General features: G+C 31.5%; 1 protein-coding gene and 1 long non-coding RNA gene across 4 annotated transcripts in view; one reads left to right on the top strand and one right to left on the bottom strand.

Moving 5' to 3' along the window:
• The window catches only part of LOC114931230 (ras-related protein Rab-37), a 125,501-nt gene that overhangs the window by 22,177 nt on the left and 79,930 nt on the right, over nucleotides 1–23,394 (top strand). For all 3 annotated transcript variants that reach the window (XM_085486447.1, XM_085486446.1, XM_085486448.1), the window contains one exon: nucleotides 13,712–13,822. In XM_085486447.1, the coding sequence (XP_085342573.1) occupies nucleotides 13,712–13,822 (111 nt within the window). The remainder of the gene's footprint in view (nucleotides 1–13,711; nucleotides 13,823–23,394) is intronic.
• LOC146721687 (uncharacterized) overlaps nucleotides 1–23,394 on the bottom strand; it is a 107,358-nt gene that overhangs the window by 8,174 nt on the left and 75,790 nt on the right. The window lies entirely within an intron of this gene.

Below are 23,394 nucleotides of genomic sequence, written 5' to 3'. Positions count from 1 at the left end.
AAAATATTCCGCGCGACCTTACTTCGCGGCTCGGTACTCGACCTCGATAACGGAGGACCCCTTCTTCTTCTTCATCTCGTTCCGCTGTTTACGCGAGACAAACGACGGACACGTGTCGCGAGAAACCAAGACGGATTATGAACGATGACGCCCTCGTATATGTACGTATGTATATGCTATATGCGCGATGTGTACTCATCAGCGAAACTGTCGCGTAATCAACGCTTCGCATTCATCCGCGCGCGCGAAAACAAGGAGGTTGACGGGGGATGATTCATTCGCGGTTCTGTATTCCGACACCTGTTCGGCGAAATAGGGATATATAAACGCTCTACGGGCTTTTATACCGTTAGTGCGGAGCGATATTGGCTGTAGGATGTGACCGCACGCGATAAAATCGCGCTTTGACAGCGAACGCCACGCCGGATCGATCAGATTCTAAACGCTGGCGAGAACACACGAGTCCTTTATCTGTTTGGGGCTAGAATTGCAAAACGTGGAATTTTTCTTTCTTCTTTTTTTTTTTGGACGATTTTTTAATATGACTTTTAGGGAAAAAAATGAAAACCGCGGATTATAAATGTCACGATACGTAGAATGTGTCACTCCGTATGATATTCGGATAAACCACAATGCATTATTGCGTATTTAGTAATATAAATATAGATATATATTATTCACTATTTGAACTGCTGCCATTTATAAAATTTGCAAAGAGGAATATTTATATGTTATCCAAAAATTATTTTTTATTTATTATAGTATATATTATATTATATATAATTTATTTTTATTCATATTTATATTATTTTTTTATTTATTTTTATTGATATATTATATATTATATATTAATTATATATTTATTATTTCAAATTGCATATCGATACATTTAACACCTGTAATTTATATTTATTTTGTATTTTTGTCTAATCTTCCTTTTGCTTCACCGCGTCGTTCCATTATTTTGTTAAAATCACATTCGGATCAATCGAATCCCGGCTTGTATGATAAAATGTGCGATGCGGTTTACATTAAAGTGAAAACGCGAAACATCGATTTTCATCTCGGCGAGAGCGAATTTGCAACCCATGTTCGCGTTTATCGGCTCGTATATCGCGAGCGTGAATTGCCGTCTCTCCTCTGTTTTTGCGTCTCGTCCTCTCCCTCTTCTTCTCAGCCTTGCCGACGATTAGCATACGAATGCACGCGGCCTTGTCATGTGCCATTGATCGTCGCGACCACGAAAAGCGGCATTGTCCGTGGTTAAAGGCTATCGTTCATAAAAAACGATCGCTTTCGAGATCACGCGGAGAAAAAAATTACGTAATTTTTCTCTTTTATATATGTTATTTTATATATATGTAATTTTCTCTTATATATATAATATTTTATTCTTATTTATGTATAATATTATATTATAATATATAATATATTATATATATAATATATAATATATTAATACATGTATATTAATATATTATAAAAGATATATGTAATAATTTCGAACGGTACATAAATATTCATTGATTTAAATTTATATAGTAGCAGTTCAAATAGAGACAAAAATGACATCTATATTTAAATTGCAAGATATAATAATGCATTATGGTTTCATATTCAAATATTGCACGGAATGACACATCCTACGTGTCATGAATGAAACGATATGAACTTGTTTAACAGAAACGATATTTTTTTGTCAGTGAAATAAATGGAATTTTCAAACTTATTGTCACACAAATAATAATTTGGATGTAAAAGGGTTGTTTTACTCTACGTTTCTTATAATTCTCATATACATATGGAAAGAATATTTGCCCTTTAATATAATGCTTTCCACGATATCAAATATTCCTCCGAAACTTACTACGTTTCCCATATTTTCCTTTCGCACCCGCAGTCAGAGAGAATGTGACTTCTTAAGATCATTCATTCTTCAGGATATCAGGATTCTCGCCTCCCTTTGTTCTCTTCTCTCGTCTGTTTTCGCACGTCTTTACATTTTATATCGTGGGGCATCTTTTTCGCGTTGGGATTTCCGATTTCGCAGTCAAAATGAGATCTGTCTGTTGACAAATCTTCCCCTCATCCATTTCGATAAGTCTTTTTTCACCCTTTGATAAAGAACTTTCCGAACCGTGCAAATTCTCGATTCGAAATTTTCCGCCTTTCTTCAATCTTTGGAATTTTTTCTTACGTTATGGTTCCCAGAGGATTTCGATAGATTTTATTTATATCTAGGAATTGAATTTCTACTTTGTTCTTCTCACGTAGACAGTAAAATAAACAGTTAAAGATTTAAAAGAGGAGCTTTCGGCTAAATTATTGATTAAGTAAAAAAAAAAAGATTTGACTGTTCTTGTGAAGTGTTAAATAAAAGTTTAATATTAATATTTTAATACTGTTACGATTTTTTAAATATAAATAATTAGTTAAAAATGTGAATGAAATTTGGATGCACTTATATGTACCAAAGTCTTTTTTCCAGTTATCTTTTCATTATTTTTATAAAATAACGAAGTAAAAATCAGTTGATGAAGACAAATGAATGAATGAAAATGAAAACAATTCGATTTTTTGACGAAAACATTTTTAGATTTCATCTTATCAAGACGAACACATTTTCAAACATTTTACGTAAGAACTTCCCTTTTTCCCCATAAAAAAGCGTAGGAAAATTTTGACCTCGTTTTTCTCCGTAGAAGCCTTAGATAATTTAGAGATGGCCCCTTACATTCGAATATCTATATTTCTCGAAGAGAGAGAAACAATGTTTGATTGAGCACCGCTGCCTCTCCACTTTTGTATATACTGGCTTTTTATTTCTTCACGCATGCGGCCATGAATGCGCGCGTAACGCGATATCACGCGCGTTCCGGAACGCAGAGGCTGCACTCGTGATGCACTAGCGATGCACACGCTAGCTAGAAAATTTGTTTTCTTGTTATAAAATAAACGGTCTCCGTTAAAATTTTTATGTTAAATATTTAACACATTTATGTGTTAATTTGGCATATTGCTTTAATATGTGTTAATTGAACTTAAATCTTAAATTATTAAAACAACTGAGAAAAAGTATAAAAATGACACAATGTGCATCTATTTTTAATTTTACACAATAAATACGTTCTGCTTTATTAGTATCAAGATTTATCTGTTAAAATTTACAGGAAAAAAATGTTAATTTTTTTTTATTATAAATTAGAATGATAAAATCTAAAATTAACATATTTTTAGTTAATTTTTACATTAAAACTATATTAATTTTACACAAAATTTATTTTCAATTATTTGAAGTTTTGCATTTATTGTGATAAAATATTAACACAGTATTTGTGTCTCCATATTATATTAAATTTACATATCCATATGATATTAAATTAATACAAAATTTTTTTGTGGACTGTTTAAGACATGTGACATCTATTAAATTTAACATAAATTTTTCAACTTTTTACGTGCGCGTGCACATTGCAACAACTGCGTTAAATAAACGCATGTGATGCGAAAATCTTGACGCCATTTGCGTACAACGTGTATTATCATTATTCGCTTTTGTTGGCAATGTGTATTATTTTTCAGTTTGTTAAATTCCATAGATTCTATATCTACATGTGAAAGCTGAATAAAAAATGATTCAATTTTGAATTAGTTCATACAGAGACATTTACAAATTGTAATTTTATTTTTATCGTGGTATTATGTAGAAAAATGCATCTGTATATCAATAATGCAGTTTATAATAAAAGTTAATGTTTTCTCGAAAAAAGCGAATTATGTCACGTCATAATTTTTCCGAATACAAATATTTTTATTATATCACAATACTTTATCGTGTCGATTTTGTGAAACTTTTGAATTTCTAAAAAAAAAGTTTAATGCACTTTAGATGATGTTGCAGCACGTGACATATTGGAAAAGTTTTATTCCATTCAAGATTTAATATATCGCTAGAAATTGCAATTTTCTCAAAAGGTTTTGATAAGAATCTTAAAATTAATAAGATTTTTGTAATTAAATATTAAACTTTTTGCGGGAAATTGAACTATATAATGAAAATCGTGAACCGAACATTTACTCTTTCAAACTTAGATTTTTTAAGTCACTGATTTAAACAATTTTTTTCATATTATCGAATATAAAGTCGATGTTAAAATCGAATATGGGAAATAAGGTAGCTACATAATTAATTTACAATCTTGCTATTTGTTGTAAAATAAATATTAAATATAATCCTTGCATTATTTACATATATAAGAATTTAATTTTTTTAAATTGGTGAAAATTAAGACAATTATAAGAAATAATTTTTCTTTTCTTTTTTATTGTTCTTTCGACTGCATATAATCTTTAGAATATTCTTTTATAAACAGTACAATATGTCTGACCGAGAAGACGCTTTTCTCCATTAAAAATCGTTATAGGGCGGGCTTATTTGACAGCACCATATTGTGACAACCTGTGAATTCTGCGCAACACCTCTTTTTACGACTTGTCTTCAAGATACACGTTTTACGGCCTTCACTTTTTATTATAGCTGTGCAGCCGATCGTCTATTGAAATTCACATTTCCGTTACAGTTACGGACTGACGTTGAGAAATACTCGATGATAAAGAACCTATTAATGGACAGTTTTGCATTCTTGAAGGCCAAATTGAAATTTTGCTCCTGTTCTTAACCCCGTTACGAATAAAGATTTTCAAGATATATGTCATTTATAATAAGAATTAAATTCCTACTTTACAAAATCTCATTAAACGAATGGTTTTTTGAAGGTTCAAAAAATGACGTTTTTACGACAAAAGACTTTAATCTGAAAACGTGCAATAAATCTTTATATTCTTCATACAAAAGAAAGAGAAAGAGAATAGATAATATATATAAATTATTGTATTATAAAATAACATCTGCTATTAAAAGGAAAAAAAATTGATGAATTAAATCGTGACTGCTGACTTAAATATCTCGAAAACTCTATTAATTTTGGCATGACGCATATGCTGTCAACATTTTATTTCCCAGAGTTTGCCGCTCTGCGGAATTCGATCATATCAAAAACTGTCATATTTAGTAAAAAAAAATAAAAAATAAAATTGATTTTTAAATTTTTCTTTTATCGCCTCCGTCCGTAGCAAAACTATTGTTAATCTGTGATATTCACCACGAAATCATAAACCTAGTTTCAATTTTTCCCATTTAAAATAGCAGAAATTTTCGGGTGGACAGAGAGCTGCATAATGAATTATTTTGTATAGCTTCTCAATAATCGCTTGAAACCGACTGATTAATCAGGATAAATATTTCATTTGTTGCAACGATTTTTAAAGCATTTTCCTATCGAATCGAACGTCAAATTTTTGATGCCGGAACACTACATTTGCTTCTTCCCATTTTTATTTTTCTTTGGATAAAAATAATCCTTACACACAGAAATTTTTGTGTTGATTTAACATAACACAATGTGCATCTATTTTTAATTTTATCATAAGAAAAATTTAGAATTGTGTATTAAAATATTATTGGACAACGGTTACCCTATTCATTTAATCTTTAAAGAAATAAATAAGAGAATAAGAGTTTTAAACAATGGTCAGTTTAACAACAATAGAAAAAAAGAAATTGCAGAAGATAATAGCAAGAAAAAATTTTTCGTCATTCCATACATTAATAACATTTCTGAGACAATAGCATTGACAATAAAAAAATCAGATTTCAGAGTAGGATACCGTTGTCTAAATAATCTTAACAAATTAATTAAAGTCCACAAGGACAAAAACGTGCATAACAATAATAATAATGTTGTCTACAAAATTAATTGTAAGAATTGTGAAGCTTCGTATGTTGGGCAAACCAAAAGAAAATTACGCACTAGACTAAAAGAGCATATGAATAATATTAAATTTGATTCCTCCAAGCATTCTGTGGTCTCTGAACATATTATGGATAAAAAACATGCTTTTGATTGGGATAACGTTAAAATACTTGATATTGAATCTAATTATTATAAAAGACTTATCTCGGAAATGATACACATCAAGGAACAAAGGCATGGTATAAATAATAACACAGACACCGAATTGCTTAACAACGCGTATTTCGACATTCTAGAAGAAATATCGAATTTTTAGACTTATGTAAATGTTTATTTTGTGAGATCTGACACCTATTTATTCGACTTTTTAAAAGACTAGACAACAGTCAAGTACTAACAATAAGACCAACAACAATTAGAAGCATCGTCATCTCAAGTTATTCGGAACAATTTGTAAGCATAAAGGTTCAATATTTTAGTAGTTAGTTTAATTTATAATTTTTAATCTTTTTTTCACATACACATTAGTGGAATCCTATTTTACAATTGAATAAATTCTTTAAATTCAGTTAACAAATATCAAATAATTTGGAGAAGATGAACATAATCATTGCCAGATCGAGGGACTTTCGTCAAATAACGATAAGTGGTTCATTTGGAGTAATGTATAAGTGTCACTCCAAGTTTTTATTAATAATTCTAATATATTTTATGAATAACCGGACGAATCATTCTGCTTCTAATTGGGTTCTTACTTTGTTGAACTATTTTAATGGTCTCAATTCATTGTAAATATATTTTGCGTTTTAACTATGACTCAACTATATAACTTATATTGACTATGTATTGCGGATTTTTTATTAGAATTTTATGTATTTATTTATTATCGTTATTTATTATCACTATTTTTTTGCGCACTGAAGAGGAGCAAGTAGAGCTCGAAACGTTTGTATAATTATTATTTCAAATTAAGAATTTTCTTCTCAATAATAAAATAATATCGTATTGCTCGTTACACATGGCCTTAATTTAATAATTTATCATTATTTTTAATTTTAGTTTAGTTAATTTTTACATTAAATCTATGTTAATTTTACCAAAAATTTATTTTAAATTATTTGAAGTTTTCAAGTATATATTAATACAGAATTTGTGTCTCCATTGAACATATCCATGTTATTTTTACATTTTTTTTCAGTTGTTTTAATAATTTAACATTTAAGTTCAACTAATACAGCAACAATATGTTAAATTAGCTCATAAATATGTGAAATATTTAACACAAATTTTAACGGGGGCCATTTTTAAGAAGAAAACATTTTTACGTCTTTTTTCAGTTGTTGTAATAATTTAACATTTAAGTTCAATTAATACAGCAACAATATGTTAAATTAGCTCATAAATATGTGCTCATGAAATATTTAACACAAATTTTAACGGGGACCATTTTTAAGAAGAAAACACAAGTTTTTTCATTTGTTTTAATAATTTAACATTCAAGTTTAATTAATACAACAACAATATGTTAAATTAGCTCATAAATATGTGAAATATTTAACACAAATTTTAACGGGGACCATTTTTAAGAAGAAAACATTTTTACGTCTTTTTTCAGTTGTTTTAATAATTTAACATTTAAGTTTAACTAATACAGCAACAATATGTTAAATTAGCACATATATGTGTGAAATATTGAACACAAAGATTTTAACGGGACCGTTTTTAAGAAGGAAACACAAGTTTTTTCAGTTGTTTTAATAATTTAACATTTAAGTTTAATTAATACAGCAACAATATGTTAAATTAGCACATAAATGTGTGAAATATTGAACACAAAGATTTTAACGGGGACCGTTTTTAAGAAGAAAACACAAGTTTTTTCAGTTGTTTTAATAATTTAACATTTAAGTTCAATTAATACAGCAACAATATGTTAAATTAGCTCATAAATATGTGAAATATTTAACACAAATTTTAACGGGGACCATTTTTAAGAAGAAAACAAGTTTTTTCAGTTGTTTTAATAATTTAACATTTAAGTTTAATTAATACAGCAACAATATGTTAAATTAGCTCATAAATATGTGAAATATTTAACACAAATTTTAACGGGGGCCATTTTTAAGAAGAAAACATTTTTACGTCTTTTTTCAGTTGTTGTAATAATTTAACATTTAAGTTCAATTAATACAGCAACAATATGTTAAATTAGCTCATAAATATGTGCTCATGAAATATTTAACACACATTTTAACGGGGACCATTTTTAAGAAGAAAACACAAGTTTTTTCATTTGTTTTAATAATTTAACATTCAAGTTTAATTAATACAACAACAATATGTTAAATTAGCTCATAAATATGTGAAATATTTAACACAAATTTTAACAGGGACCATTTTTAAGAAGAAAACATTTTTACGTCTTTTTTCAGTTGTTTTAATAATTTAACATTTAAGTTCAATTAATACAGCAACAATATGTTAAATTAGTACATAAATGTGTGAAATATTGAACACAAAGATTTTAACGGGACCGTTTTTAAGAAGGAAACACAAGTTTTTTCAGTTGTTTTAATAATTTAACATTTAAGTTTAATTAATACAGCAACAATATGTTAAATTAGCACATAAATGTGTGAAATATTGAACACAAAGATTTTAACGGGGACCGTTTTTAAGAAGAAAACACAAGTTTTTTCAGTTGTTTTAATAATTTAACATTTAAGTTCAATTAATACAGCAACAATATGTTAAATTAGCTCATAAATATGTGAAATATTTAACACAAATTTTAACGGGGACCATTTTTAAGAAGAAAACAAGTTTTTTCAGTTGTTTTAATAATTTAACATTTAAGTTTAATTAATACAACAACAATATGTTAAATTAGCTCATAAATATGTGAAATATTTAACACAAATTTTAACGGGGATCATTTTTAAGAAGAAAACATTTTTATGTCTTTTTTCAGTTGTTTTAATAATTTAACATTTAAGTTTAACTAATACAGCAACAATATGTTAAATTAGCACATAAATGTGTGAAATATTGAACACAAAGATTTTAACGGGACCGTTTTTAAGAAGGAAACACAAGTTTTCCTACCGTGTACGTACAATCCGGGAAAAAGAGAGATTTAAGAGTTTCTGAGAGGTGAAAATATTCGCACAACGAAATCCTCTCCGGCTCGCAGCGAGAGCTTTTAACTCTCGCTCACCCACGGCGATTACTTGGCAATTAATTGCAAACGCGCGGCAGGGCGACCATCTACAAAGAGGGGTTGGAGGGGGAGGGGAGGAACACATTGGCGGAAAAGAGAGCGAGAGGAGGGGAATCAATGTGCAGGATGGAGCGAGAGGGACAGAGAGTTGGGGAAGGAAGGGCAGTGAATTAAGTTTCTCCGCCCCTGAGGCCGACACATTCGCCGACACTCGTCACGACCACCCCTGGGGGTCTCCGCGAATCTTTCAATGGAAATTGCCCCCGTGCAAAGGGTTAGTCCACCCTCTCGCCCCCGGAGTGATTTTTAAATTTTCGCGGCCTCGCCACGTGACCCCAGAATCTTCGAGGATTTTCAGGGAATTTTAGAAATCTGGAATTGTCGGGAATTTTGACTATTTATTACTGAATTTTTGCACATTATTCTAAATTTGTGTCTCAATAATTTGAAATTTTTTATTAAATACGCTAATTTTCTGCGTTAATAATCGATTCATCTATAGCGTGTTCGTTCATTTATATTTTCATCGTTGTGTTATTTTATTTCAATGTCTTTAATAGAGTAAAACTAAAAAATGTGATATAATATAAATAATAATTTTAGAAATCTGGAATTTTAAAAATCTGGAATTGTCAGGAATTTTGACTATTTATTACTGAATTTTTGCACATTATTCTAAATTTGTGTCTCAATAATTTGAAATTTTTTATTAAATACGCTAATTTTCTGTATTAATAATCGATTCATCTATAGCGTGTTCGTTCATTTATATTTTCATCGTCGTGTTATTTTATTTCAATGTCTTTAATAGAGTAAAACTAAAAAATGTGATATAATATAAATAATAATACCTATAATATAATATAAATAATTCGATTATTGTACATAATACAGATTGTATAATTGATTATAAAATTTGTTTTTTTAACTTCCGAACTTTTTCATTGTTGACAAAAATATCTCGAGGATATCACAATTTAACATTTACTTAATTGATTTATCATGTTGATATATGGAAATTAAATATTTGGAAAAAATAATACTAAAAAGTCAAGGAAAAAATTAATTTCTGATTATGGAAAATCTGAAAAAATCAGGGAATTTTTTTCATTGAGTTTGCTGGACGTGTCAAATCAATGTGTCTCTCTTGATAATCATCATCTTTTTTTTACGAGTTTTGCAATTATGATCTTTTTCTGATTGTGAGAAAGATCGTTTTCTGAAGAGGTGAAAAAAAATCTTGCAAGAGATGCAACTAGAGCATCTAATTGTAACTATAAAACGGAAATTGAATGAGATCGCGCCGTTTTCCCTCTTGACATCAATCAAGAATGCTTTTTAGCCACGTTTAATTTCCCTTCTTTACGCGCTGCACAATTAATTTTAACAGTCACAATCTAAAGCTACTTAGTTACGTGCTTCATTACACAGAATGCGTTTAAAATTATAAAAAAGATATATATATATATATATATATTATATGCGCAAATATGAATAAAATGATTATTTTTCACGTAAAATTTTATTCATAAAAAATTTATTTGAAGAACTAAAAAAACATTCTTTTTTTATCCTGATTAAACATGAATAATTTTCAACAATTTTACATTGTTGCTAAATTCATTTAGCTACAGCTGTCAATTTATAAATAAGAACATACAGCATTTAATTTATATACCTAGCGTTTAAAAGAATTAAAACATTCAAAATAAAAATAATGTGGCTTAAAATAATATGTTTAATATAAATAATAAAATATTATTCCTTAACAATTTATGATAATTTAAAATAATTTATCCTGAAAAAGTTTTGCATAAAACTTCTCTAGATTATTTTTATTTTTCTAATAGAGAATATTACATCTTTTTATATATTATATATTTTTAGCCATCGTTGAGATGAATGCAACACAGTATCGCTAGAATTTAATCAAGCTGAAAAAGGTATGAATATTAATAAAAACGCGTGTGAAAAAATGTTCGGTATATTTTTTAACGAGAACTCACGAGAAGATCTTATTATTTGCATCACGATTTCGAGCGGATTTTCTTCAGTTTTAGAGTGATTTCCAAAAATATTCGTCCTATAAAGCGTAACAAATATTGGCCAGTGATGATAGCTCTCTATAGATAGCGATGTGGACGCGCAAGTTTATACACAGATCCGAGAATGTCAGGAGTCTAAAAATATCGTCGTCGTGCTTCATCATAAAAAAAAATGCATTTATATTTCAATGTACAGGCGCCTCTCTCTCTCTCTCTCTTTCTCTCGCGGCAGTAAAATCGCAAGGGGTGTTAAGAGTCCATGTCATCTAACCATTTATTTTATTGCCCGTTCGCCGATCGCTCGGTGACGCACTTTTATCGCCAGGCGAAGGACAATGCGATTCTCTTCGTCAGGACACAATGGAGGCGCACCTGCCAGTCGGCAGGTATGAACTCATCTACACAACACACACAAACACATGTATATGAATCCACGTGTTTTGTTTCGCTATTGGTGCCATTGATATTCTCATTCGCGATACGTCGAACTCGCGTATCAATCTTCTCCATTGCATTCATTGTTTCACAATGATCGTGGCGGGTCTTATGAAATAGAACAGACAAATAAATCGAGAGAGAAAGGCGGGACAAAGGAAATTTTTTTTTCCTAGTTTTATATATTTCGAGAAATAAATGATTTTTTTTGGACGCAAGAAAGAGGCTGGACGTCTCCTACGGTTTTTTCTGACATTGAATAATGATGACTTTAGCCTCCAAATTGCTCCGTCACATGGAACGTTATATTGGAGTTTAAGTTTTTTCACGAAAAAGCTATTTAATGGTTTTTTTACGGTATATAGGGTGTTAAAAAAATTTTAGTGCAATTAAAATTAAGTATGTTGTTAGGATTTTCAAATGTCATGAGAAATTTATTTGTATTGATTATGATTAAGCAATAAGATGTTCATGATTTTAAGTATAGATCTATTGTGGGAAAATTTCAAATTTAAGAGTTTTTCACATCGCTAAATACGAACTTGATGTTAAAATTGACAACATTAAAAGAGCGAAATTAATTTGACATTTTTTCAAATTTTGACATTTTTATAATATCGTTATTATCGAACATCTAATTCGTATTCAATAACTTGTAGAAATTTTTAAGTTCGAGTAAATTTTAATATATTTGATAGATCCTCAATATTCTAAAAAAATTAATATTTCCATATTTAATCATAATCATCTTGTTAAACTATCATCGATACAACTATAATAATATCAAAATTTGAAAAAATGTCAAATTAATTTCGCTCTTTTAAAGTTGTTAATTTTAACATCGAGTTCGTATTTAGCGATGTGAAAAACTCTTAAATTTAAAATTTTCCCACAATAAATCTATACTTAAAATCATGAACATCTTATTGCTTAATCATAACCAAAGAAGACATTTAACACAAATATACTTGATTGTACAACAAAATTGAAATTTGTTGAAGAATTCTCTTTCGGGACGTAGTTATAACAAATATAAAAAAAGATAAAAATAGCTTTCATTAATATTCCAATATCATACCTTTTATTCCCTACCATCTCTATTTAATATTCACGTATCTCGAATCCGATTAAGTATGTATCGCACGTTCATTTAAATAGATTGTTCCGCTGTCTAGGGAAAATTATGCAACGAGGAGAACAACGTCGATACAGTATCGACTTGTTTTAAACAACCGTCAAGCGAAACGGATGCAAATGGATGTTGATGCGTGAAGACGAACATCAGTTTAGTCATGTATGAATCATTTATCGACAACAATCGACTTTGACGTTCCTATCGATTGAACAAGCTGCATCCGATGTATCGTCTCGTTACAATTGTTTGCGTCTCCCTCTTCCCCTATCCTCCCTCTATCTCTATCTCTCTTCGTTAGTCCCATATGCAGAGGACCAAACAGACTCAAAATAGGACAGTGATTGCGTTTTCGAGAGGTGGACCGAACTTGACTACAGCCGGAAAACTGATTCCCGTAATTGCGTTCGCGCACGCTTTTATAAGCCCTTTGTCAGCACAGCTGTTCGTTTCGTGCCAAAATGACGGCGAGAAAATATTTGTATACGGTCTCCTCTCCAATAGAGGAAAAAGTAACAGTGGAAATGTTGGCGCGCAGAAAGGGGATGTTAATTCGGGGAGAGGAAAATGTTTCCTCTTTTTTTCTCCGTCTTTGAGTGACGAATAAATTTTTTTGTATTACACGTGCAGGCAAAGTGGCACTTTGTGTGCGTGTTTTCTGTGCGGAAAGCGGCCGATTTCCCACGCCGTCATCTAGCGGCGACGCGGTGAGTGAATGAGCCGCATTCAAAGCCATTGCTTACGGCTGAGCCGCGTTCAAAGTCATTGCCCACGGCTTCAGCCGTGGACAATGACTTTGAACGCGGCTATTTCCGCACTTTGCCTGTCGCAAGATGGCGGCGTGCGATCGACCACCTCGCGCACAGAAAACGCGCACAAAGCCACTTTGCCTGCACTTGTAATACAAAATATCGTGTGTATCAAGTGCGGATTGACAATTGTTCACTCGTGTGGGGTGGTCACACTCGTGACCAATTGTCAACTTTCCGCACTTGATACACAATATACTATTCTTCCAAGTTTCGGCGATTACGACTTAGTTTATGTTCATTGTTTGTACTTGCAGACAATCCTTCTCGGCGACAGCGGAGTCGGCAAAACCTCGTTATTAGTCCAGTTTGATACCGGAAGATTCCAGCCGGGAAACTTTGCGGCCACCGTCGGTATCGGTTTTACGGTAAGTATTAACGGAGAGCTAAAGTCTCTCCATCGAGATATTTAATTAAAAGCACTTTCCAGCTCGCTCCAGAAATGCACTTTTCCTCTCAATACTGTTTTCGCGAAGTTGGAACATTGCAGCGACGTTTTTGTTCGGCAACTTTTCCGTTTTCTTTATTTGTTACCCGCCGACTAACTTCAGCGATTCGTCGTTAATTTGTGCACCTTTTTTTCTCGGGATCGATAAATTTTTAATATCCGCACCGTCTCTGTGGATTAAAAAGTTACTATTGTTTTTAATAACTCCTCTCCGCAAAAAGGACCGACACGTGAGCTGGAAGGTGTGTTAGCCTTTTTTTAATAGAGTTACTTATGTATGTTCTTTGTCTTGCGATTGCATCGTCTCGCGATGACGTATCAACGTCTGACAATGTGAGCAGCATAATGCATTTGTCCACGTTATACATTAATTACTACTTTAAATCTTTGATCGAACGATTTAAAAGCGAAATAGATAAATCATAAACGCAACAATCGATAGAGACTTCTAAAAATCGCCAATAATAATTTAGCCAATTATACTGTTGAATAAAAAAATTAACTTAGAACCAGACTAGTCGGTTCTCATACTTTTTATGGATGTGGAATACAAATCCAGTTTTCAAATTATTCCATCACGTCACAATTTTGAGAAATTTTTAATTAAAGTTGCAAAAAAGGGCTTTTACATATCGTTATAATATGACTTTAATTTCAAATCTCTGAAAATTGTGACGTGATGGAGCAATTTGGAAACTGGATTTGTTTAGCATCCAAAAAACCTATGAGAAATGATTTTTTGAACAGCGTTATTAGCCAAGAATTTGGTCGTGTAAATCCAAAGAGAAAACTAACCCCAGCTATGAATCTTCAACTGTCGCAAGTTCCTAATAATACCATCCTTTAGGTATTGCATCGCAGCGCAGGTGCGAATCGCAACTATAGACATTGTCCGCTGTATCTAGATGCATATTCTCAAGGCTGAGTTATATCTTGCGCTCGTTTGACTTGGAGAGTTCTTAGCTCAAAGTAAATCGTAACTCCCGAGGCGAGAGGGACTCGATAAACACGCCCCATTTGCGAGCAACCCTCTTGCAAGCTTCTCTGTCATCACTTTTATGCTCCAAATGCCGTCACTCGCTGCATGATCGCTTTAGTATTTCCTCTCTGGAAGATCTAGCACGTTGCGGATCGTGATCTGTCACGGAATGTGGGATGAATATTTATGACAGGTCGCTTCCCTCGTCAGGAAGAGTTTCATGGCTTCATGACCGATTTGAGGGAAGAGGACCGTTTGCACATTTGGGTGTGACATTTTCGCGGTCCGATTATCGGTGCCTCGAAAAAGAGTCGGTAGAGCGGTTCGGATCCCACCCTTTTGTTCTCCCTTTTGCTCGGCACAAGCTTTTTCCGCGAATCATGGGAAAGAGGGAGAAGAGTGACTCGGTCTGTGTGGGATTTTATACACAGAGAGGCGTTTGAGTATTGAGGTTTTCAGGTGGCTGGCTTATGTGCACTCGCCTTTGATGGAGAGACTCGGCCGGCGAGAGAAAGTCTTTGTGATGTAAACTATGCAATTACGGGGGAGGAGATAGACCGGCCGCGGTAACCGGCCGACTTGCGGATCCGTCATCGTGCGACTTTACCGCGACCTTGGCATTTCATTCAACTTATAAATCGCGTGGTACGCGCATCCGCGATATTATATCGAATTTTATATCGTGGCGAAAAAATATTTCTCGCGGAAAACAAATATATATTTTATGTTTATGTTTATATATTTATTTATTTATATATATATTTATATATTTATTTTATTTTTTATATTTTTATATATTATTTATTTTATACAAATTATCATATTTATATAAAAAATATTTTTTTATATCAAATTTATATACATATTTTTTATATAAAATAAGTATCAAAGGAATTTTTCTCAAACAGAGATATATCCAAATATATATAAATTTTATCAAAATATCTTTTTCTATCCACAAATAATTTTTGTCGGCATTTTGCAGAAAGATATTTCTCGCAAAAAATAAAAAAAAATATATGTACATGTTTTTATGTGCTTGAAAAATTCCTTTGATATATCTATTTTTGTATCAAAATATCCTTTTCCGCACACAAAAAAAATATGTTTCTTGTCATAAAATTTACGTACATATATATAATTTTAAATATATATAAAATTCATAAAATTGGGCAAAAAATATAGAGAAGTTTGACGCAGCTTATGTTTTATCCCTGTCGCGGCGGAAATATCGTGGACATCGACCTGTCGATGATTATGGGGCATCGAGTCGCCGTACTTTCCAGTTACGAGAACACGTCTCTCTCTTTTTCTCTCAGGCCAGCTCGGTTTACCGTATCGTCGAGAAAGTTGCAATTGCAATCTATCAAACGACCGCTTAGTTGCGGATTTCACCGGTAAACGCGAGAAACTATCTCTCGCGTGAATGTCATGTGCTCTCCTGCATGGAAAGTCTCGTTTCAGAGAAATCTCCGGATTTTCTCTCTCTCTCTCTCTCTCTCTCTCTCTTTCAGAGGAACAGTAATTAATATTAAATTAAACCCCCATATGCTTTCAGTAGAATGTCGCCTCCAGGCATAAAATATTCTTAGAGTAAAATATTATAATTTCATCCTCATCTACGCGATGTCTCTTGTCGGGAGATTTTTTATATCTTTTCTTTTTTTATTTCTTTTTAATTTCTTATTTTTTTATTTTTCCTTTCTTTTTTTACGAACAATTTTACCTGAAGCTTTAAGTATATTAGAGTTTATAAATAAACAGAGAATAGGAAAATTATACATTTATTACTTCAATTGAACTCAAAGACTCGTGCTTATGTATATCTCGGATCGACGAATATATTTTACTACAAGCACTCTTATTCCTCGCGAAAACTTGCGTTACGATGTAATTAAGAGAGACGACGTAAGTATCTCGCGTAATCAGCGTAAGTGTCGCATTCAATAGCTTTTAATCCGTTTCCTTTCGAGGGAGGATCGATGGTCCGAACTAATTAATTACTGCGAATTCTGGGGCCAAGTTAAAGATTGTTATAGTTGATCTCAACTCAGTCTTCACTCAACGAGGAGTCGACGAGACGATATTAATTAAACGCTCGCGCGTATCGTTTATATATACATCCCGCTTTGTTAATTAATTAATTAAGTGGAACTCGCGAAATCCCAGCGTTATTTTTTTTTTTAATATGCAATTTTTAATATGCCACGAGCGGCGCGAGACGTCACCTTGTTAATTCACTTCGTCCCGACGGTGTGCTAAATGTTTAATCAAAATATCTTCTGGTAAATGGATGAAAATAATTGATATTGAAATTTGTCAGAATTACGGGAATCTGTATTTCCAATTACGTAACTTATTGCCGTCTGAATCTGATGGTTGTCTGTGATTGATGCGAATTGAATTCGTATATCGATGGTAGCTTTTAAATATGCGTTTATTATTTAATAACGTCGCTTTATTAGCTTGCGAATGTGCATTTTTTATTTTATGAAACATTTTTTTCCGGCTATTTTTTATTGACAATTTTTTCACATACTTAATTAAATGTTTTTAATACAAAAAGAAGAATGGAGAGTTTTTTCTAATTTAGGTATATACGTATTATCGGAGAACAGAGTATAATAAAAATGTCGTGTATTTTCTAATTTTTTTTAATAATGTTTTTTAAATGTTTCGAAATTTTCTTTTGTGAAATATACTAATATGTTTTTCGCTGCTTTAGTTACGGAGAGATTTTATACTAAAGAAAATATGTGTAATTTTTTATCAGATTTTTTTAATTCTTCAAACAAAAGAGTATTATATATTTTCTACCAATTTTTATCAAAATTTCATTAATATTGTTCTAATATTAATTATGCTTTTTATCTCCATTTTCTTTGAGCGTGAGGCGATAAACGCCAAGTTCCTTATAAATATAACAAGGACTCACGCAAGAAAGAGAAAGAGCGATATGGTGAAATCGCGACGCGGTGACAAAGAGATAAAATGGACCGCGATCGCATTGAAGCTCAGTAGCGCAGAAGACGGAGAAAACGCAGTGCGATCTTTGACGAGGCGCATGAAAAGAGGAGAAGACAAAGCGTGTACGGCTAGATAGAGTTCAGTTCACCGAGATACTTGGGGGAAAAAGCTCGACAAGACGAGAAAAGAAAGGAGTGAATAAAGGAAACACCAAAAGAAAAATCATACTCGCGGAAAAACGCAACATCCGATCGAGTGAGATGTCAGAAGTCAGAATGAGAAAAATTAAAGAGACCCTTGAGATTCTATAAAAACTACTTTGAGCATTAATATGTATAATTATTTGATTTTTTAATACAAAATTATTGCTTGTGTATCCAGAAACAATAATCTGCATATAATTTCCTTCAATGATTACTTTTATTTTTTCTTTCCGCCGAGAGTTGAAAATAGAAATCTCGATAATTATTTGCGATCCATAATTTTCCTGAATTTTTGACGTAAAACTCGTACAGTAGGATTTTTTTTGTTTGCTAAAAACGGTCCCCGTTAAAATTTTTGTGTTAAATATTTAACACATTTATTTGTTAATTTAACGTATTGCTGTTGTGCTAATTGAACTTAATGTTAAATTATTGAAACGATGGAAAAATAATACAATGTGTACATCAATTTTTAATTTTACACAATATGTTCTGTTTTATTAGTGACAAAACTTAGGTATGTTAAAATTTACGGAAAAAATATTAATTTTTTATTTTATAATATATAAGTCAGGATGATAAAATCTAGAATTAACATATTTTTAGTTAATATTTACATTAAAACTATGTTAATTTTGTACAAAATTCATTTTAAATTGCTTGAAGTTTGGCATTTATTTTAAAATATTATCACAATATTTGTGTCTCCATTTAACATATCCACATTATGTTAAATTAACAGAAAAATTTCTGTGGATCGTTTAGGACATGTCTGTTAAATTGAACACAAATGTCTCAACTGTGCGTCGATATTCGGGGAAAAATGAAAAGTCGGAAGAGTAAAGTTAATTGTGATTTTCCAAGAAAAGAGGGGTCTTGGCAAGGATATGGTTGTGCTCCAAGTATTGAGGATTAAAAGGAAAGGGGAAGACGGGTAATAAATCACTCTCGTTCTGAGAGTGCCAAGTTATAGGCTGCGCCGTCACGTGACGAAGCGGATTTGGTTTCTTCTTCCTTTTTTGCCCGCGATTGCCGTCTCTCTCTCTCTCTTTCAGCCATGAAATAAGTTTTCCGGAGCTCAAACCGCTCCGATTTCCAGGATATTCGCCAAATTGCCTTGGGAATATCAATTTTGCTACACGTGTCTGCCAAAGTTTTGTCCTTTCTGTCGTCAAACGTGCTCCAAATGCTTAAATAAGGGACCAATGTTTATACAAAAATGCAAAAATTTGTTTAAATCTGTTGCTTGATATATTATCACGCATATAAAATAATTTAGGAGGAAAGTTAAAAAAGAAATAATTAAAGATAGATCATTAAAAACGTTTAAATTTAAACGAAGCATTAATTTTTTTGTGATAACGAAGAAAAATTAAAATTGCTTCTATTTTTTATGAATTAAAAAAAAACAGTTTACATTTTTACCGTAAAATTTCCCTATATGTGGTCCAACTAAATCATATATTAAGATAAATCTCTTATTTACCGTCCATTATCAGTAAAAAATTAATGTAAAAAATAATTATCTCTATTTTTTATGAATTTTCAAAAAAGCAATTAAAATTCCTTTATATCTCATAATTATATCTTATATAATATATGCGATACAGTGACACAAAAAATTTCGTAAAATAGTAAAATAATTTATGCGAATATTAAAATATTAATTGACGTTCAATTTTCATTAATACCACTTGATTGTAATTAATAGAGTAAAACTGTCACGCGACTCTATTTTTTTCTTACTCTAAATTCTACAACGTAAGGAAGATCCCTCGCACACGTTCATTTCTAGCTGGAGGAAAATTTCCGTCTGCTTTATGACATCGAAGCGACGTGATTATATAGCGAGCGAAAGGGATCTCTCTGCGAGATGGGAAGGATGTTTTAATTATAAGCAACACGCGCGTTGCCGAGAATTATTCGAAGCGATGAGCCCTCGAGCTTTCGTTATATTATATACGATTGCGGCATTTAGAAGAAACGCGAGAAATCAAATAATCACGTATACACAATAACCTATCTCCGAAGATGCCGGAAATGCACTCGAATTTAATATGACGTTTTGATTAATTGCACTCGCGGCGCTTCGCAATCATTCATCAAAAATTAAATTTCGAATCCCCGGCTTAATCGACAGATTATTTTATCATTTAGTTGGACCACAATTTTACGGTGAAAATATAAACTGTTTAAAAAAGAAAGAAAGAAAGAAAATTAAGAAAAAAAATTAAAAATTAAAAAGGAATTCTTTCTTAATTCATAAAACAAAATCAATCATTTATGTGCTGATGTAAACTTTTAAGGAATTTATATGTAGATTATTGTTTCCGGATATACAAGCAATAATTTTGTATTAAAAAATCAAGTTATTATATTTATTAATGATCAAAATAGTTATTCAAAATTGTTAGGAAAGATCAACTTTTGTTTCAACGTTTTTCTGATCGAGAGATAATTGACATCGCGAGAGAGAGAAAGAGAGATATTAAATTAAATTCGTATATTATATTTATTGTTCTACATTCACGTTAACCGGATTTGACGCAATTTTATAATTGTTCTCTGATAAATATCAATTTCCGAGTACAAATTAATTATACAGAGATTTTTCGGTAAAGTGCCATCCCTCAATTACGAGAGAAAGAGTGAAAATTTTCTTACGTTTTCTTACGTGGAAGAAGGAAAAAGGGTTGAAATAATTCTTCAGATTTTTTAAATGTTCCTCCGATAAGAAAATCTGATGAAAAATTTTTTCACGAAGAAATTAAAATTTTAATTTTAATTTATTGATTAATCGTGTTTAACTATTTCACAAAAATAATAAAAATGCAACTTGATATACTTTGGTACAATAAATGTATTCAAATTTTCTTTTTATTTCTACAATATAAAAAAAACCTTAATAAAATAAAACTGTAAAATATTACGTAAAATACAGAGAGGAAGAGTTATCGAAAATCGTAAAAAAAACCTTACGTAAATTAAAGGGGCAACCTGGTTTAGGAGGCTGGAAAATACATCATTTTTAGAATTTTTTTCCAATTTATTTCTTTAATGTTATATTATTACCTTCTATTTAAACTAAAAAAATTAAAAGAAAAGCAAAAATTGAAAAACTTACAACTTTAAAAAAAATTACAATTTTCACGATAAAATTGTCTTTTCTTACAAAAAAAGTAATCTAATTTAATAATCTAACTTTTCTTTTAATTTTTTTAGTTTAAATAGAAAGTAATAATATAGCATCAAAGATATAAATTGGTTTTTTGGTTTCAGACAAAATTACGATCGCTAGGTTGTATATGTACACAGTGAAAAATGGGCACTATATCGATATATAGAGCTTTATTTTTTAACTAAAACTTCAATATTTTTAATAAAAAAATTATTACATAATTTAAATGTATAATAAAATGTGCCCAAAAATTTCTCAGCCTCCTATAAACCAGGTTTCCCCTTAAGGCTAGTCCTCAATAATATATTTATCCCACAGTTTTCATACCTTTTCCTTCTCCTTCTCCCGTATATCTTGATATAAAAAATCCGTCTGTGCAGATAGATCTATTTTTCTCGCAAGACAAAGAGATCTCAGCATTCGCTTTTCTCTTACGCGATACCCTCGAAGCGCGATTTATCGCTGGCCTTCTTCTCGCCGCGGTGGCTTCCCGAGGAGCGAAAAGGAGAAGGATAGGGATGAGAAAGAGATGAGAGAGGGTCGCCGACTCCTGACGGTACCGGTGTTGCTCGAATCGTTTCGTACCTTTTTGCTCTTGCGTTCGCCAGCGTACGAGAGAGGCTCGAAAACGTTATTCTGGTCACGAACTCGGCCTTCCTCTCTTTCTCCCTTTCTTGCTCTTCGTTTTCCTCCATTCCGCCTCTTCGTGCTCCTCTTCTTTTTACTTCTCTTCTGCTTCCCCCAACGCTGCTGATGCCGCTACATCTTCGGGCTTCTGCGCCGCTTATCAATATTTATATCGATTTGCCTTCGACAAAATATTCGCGAAACGCGCGAAAAAACTTATCCATCTATTCCAGTTGCCACTCATCGAACGAGGAATCTCCCGGGAATTTTCAAGAATCGTTCAGATCGAGAGGGAAGAAGGAAACTTGACAGATTTGACGAATTAAGGTCTCTTATTTGGCACATTGATTCAGCAACGAGTTCGATTGCATTTTAAAAATGCAATCGCTGACTTGGCATTTATTTTCTTGGTAGTGTGTAGATAAGAAATCAATTTTTTTGAAGTTTAACTCTTAAAAAATTTTATAGTCTTTAAATAACAAATAAATAAGAAATAAAATGTGCTACGCAATATTAAAGATTTATTTACATTTCAATGCTGAAGCTTTGTTTATTTTTTTTCAATTAATGAAAAATAGCGAAAACAATAAACGAGTGAAATAGATAGCGATAGAAAAATAGTAGAAAAGGGATACAGAATATTCACAAAATTCCGCTGTCTTTTATATAAAAAAAAGTTTATTGTTTATATAATTTATTGAGAATTTATTGTTGCGTTATTTTGATAAACCGAATATTTACTATAATCTCTTTTTATTATATCTCCGTTTATTTTTCTTATATATTATACGTTCGAATACACAATTTTAGTATATATACTCATGGGATACAATAGTCCCCAAGAAACTTTAGTACACAAGAGAATATACATGGTAGAAAAATACACATGCACTCAATTCGATTAGAGATTGTTGGAAGATATATAAAATATAAATTTATATTCGAAACATTTTTTATCATCAGAGTGTTTAGCGGTCAGAGAAATTTGGAAAACCGGGCATTGTCAGGACATTTTAGAAATCTTGAATTGTCAGGGAAAAGTCAGGAAATTTTAGTGTTTATCTGGATTTTTTCATATTATCTACAGATTGTATAATTGATATAAATTTTTGTTTCAACTTCCGAACTTTTTCATTGTTGACAAAAATATGTCGAGGATTTCATGATTCAACATTTAATTGATTTATCAAAGAGATATATGCAAATTATATATATATTTGTAAAAAATAATACTAAAAAGTGAGGGAACAAATAAATTTCTGGTCTTGGAAAATCCGAAAAAATCAGGGAATTTTTTTCATTGAGTCTGCTGGACACCCTGATTATCAACAATGAGAATTTGAAAACCATGTCTCCCCCACTAATAATCTAACTTCGATCGAGAGTGGGACACCGTTCTCACGTTTTATCAACAGTGATATAATCGCCATAAATTCGCTGGCGCAAATAATCAGCTGATTCGTCCGCGCGATGTTTAGACATAATCGAATTATCGACAAATATAATCGAATTACTCCTTCGGGCGACGCGCGATAAAT

The sequence above is a fragment of the Nylanderia fulva genome, unplaced genomic scaffold (genome assembly GCF_048542155.1).
Source record: "Nylanderia fulva isolate GAGA-0341 unplaced genomic scaffold, ASM4854215v1 Scaffold43, whole genome shotgun sequence".
NCBI lineage: Eukaryota > Metazoa > Arthropoda > Insecta > Hymenoptera > Formicidae > Nylanderia > Nylanderia fulva.
This window is presented reverse-complemented; position numbering and strand designations above follow the sequence as displayed.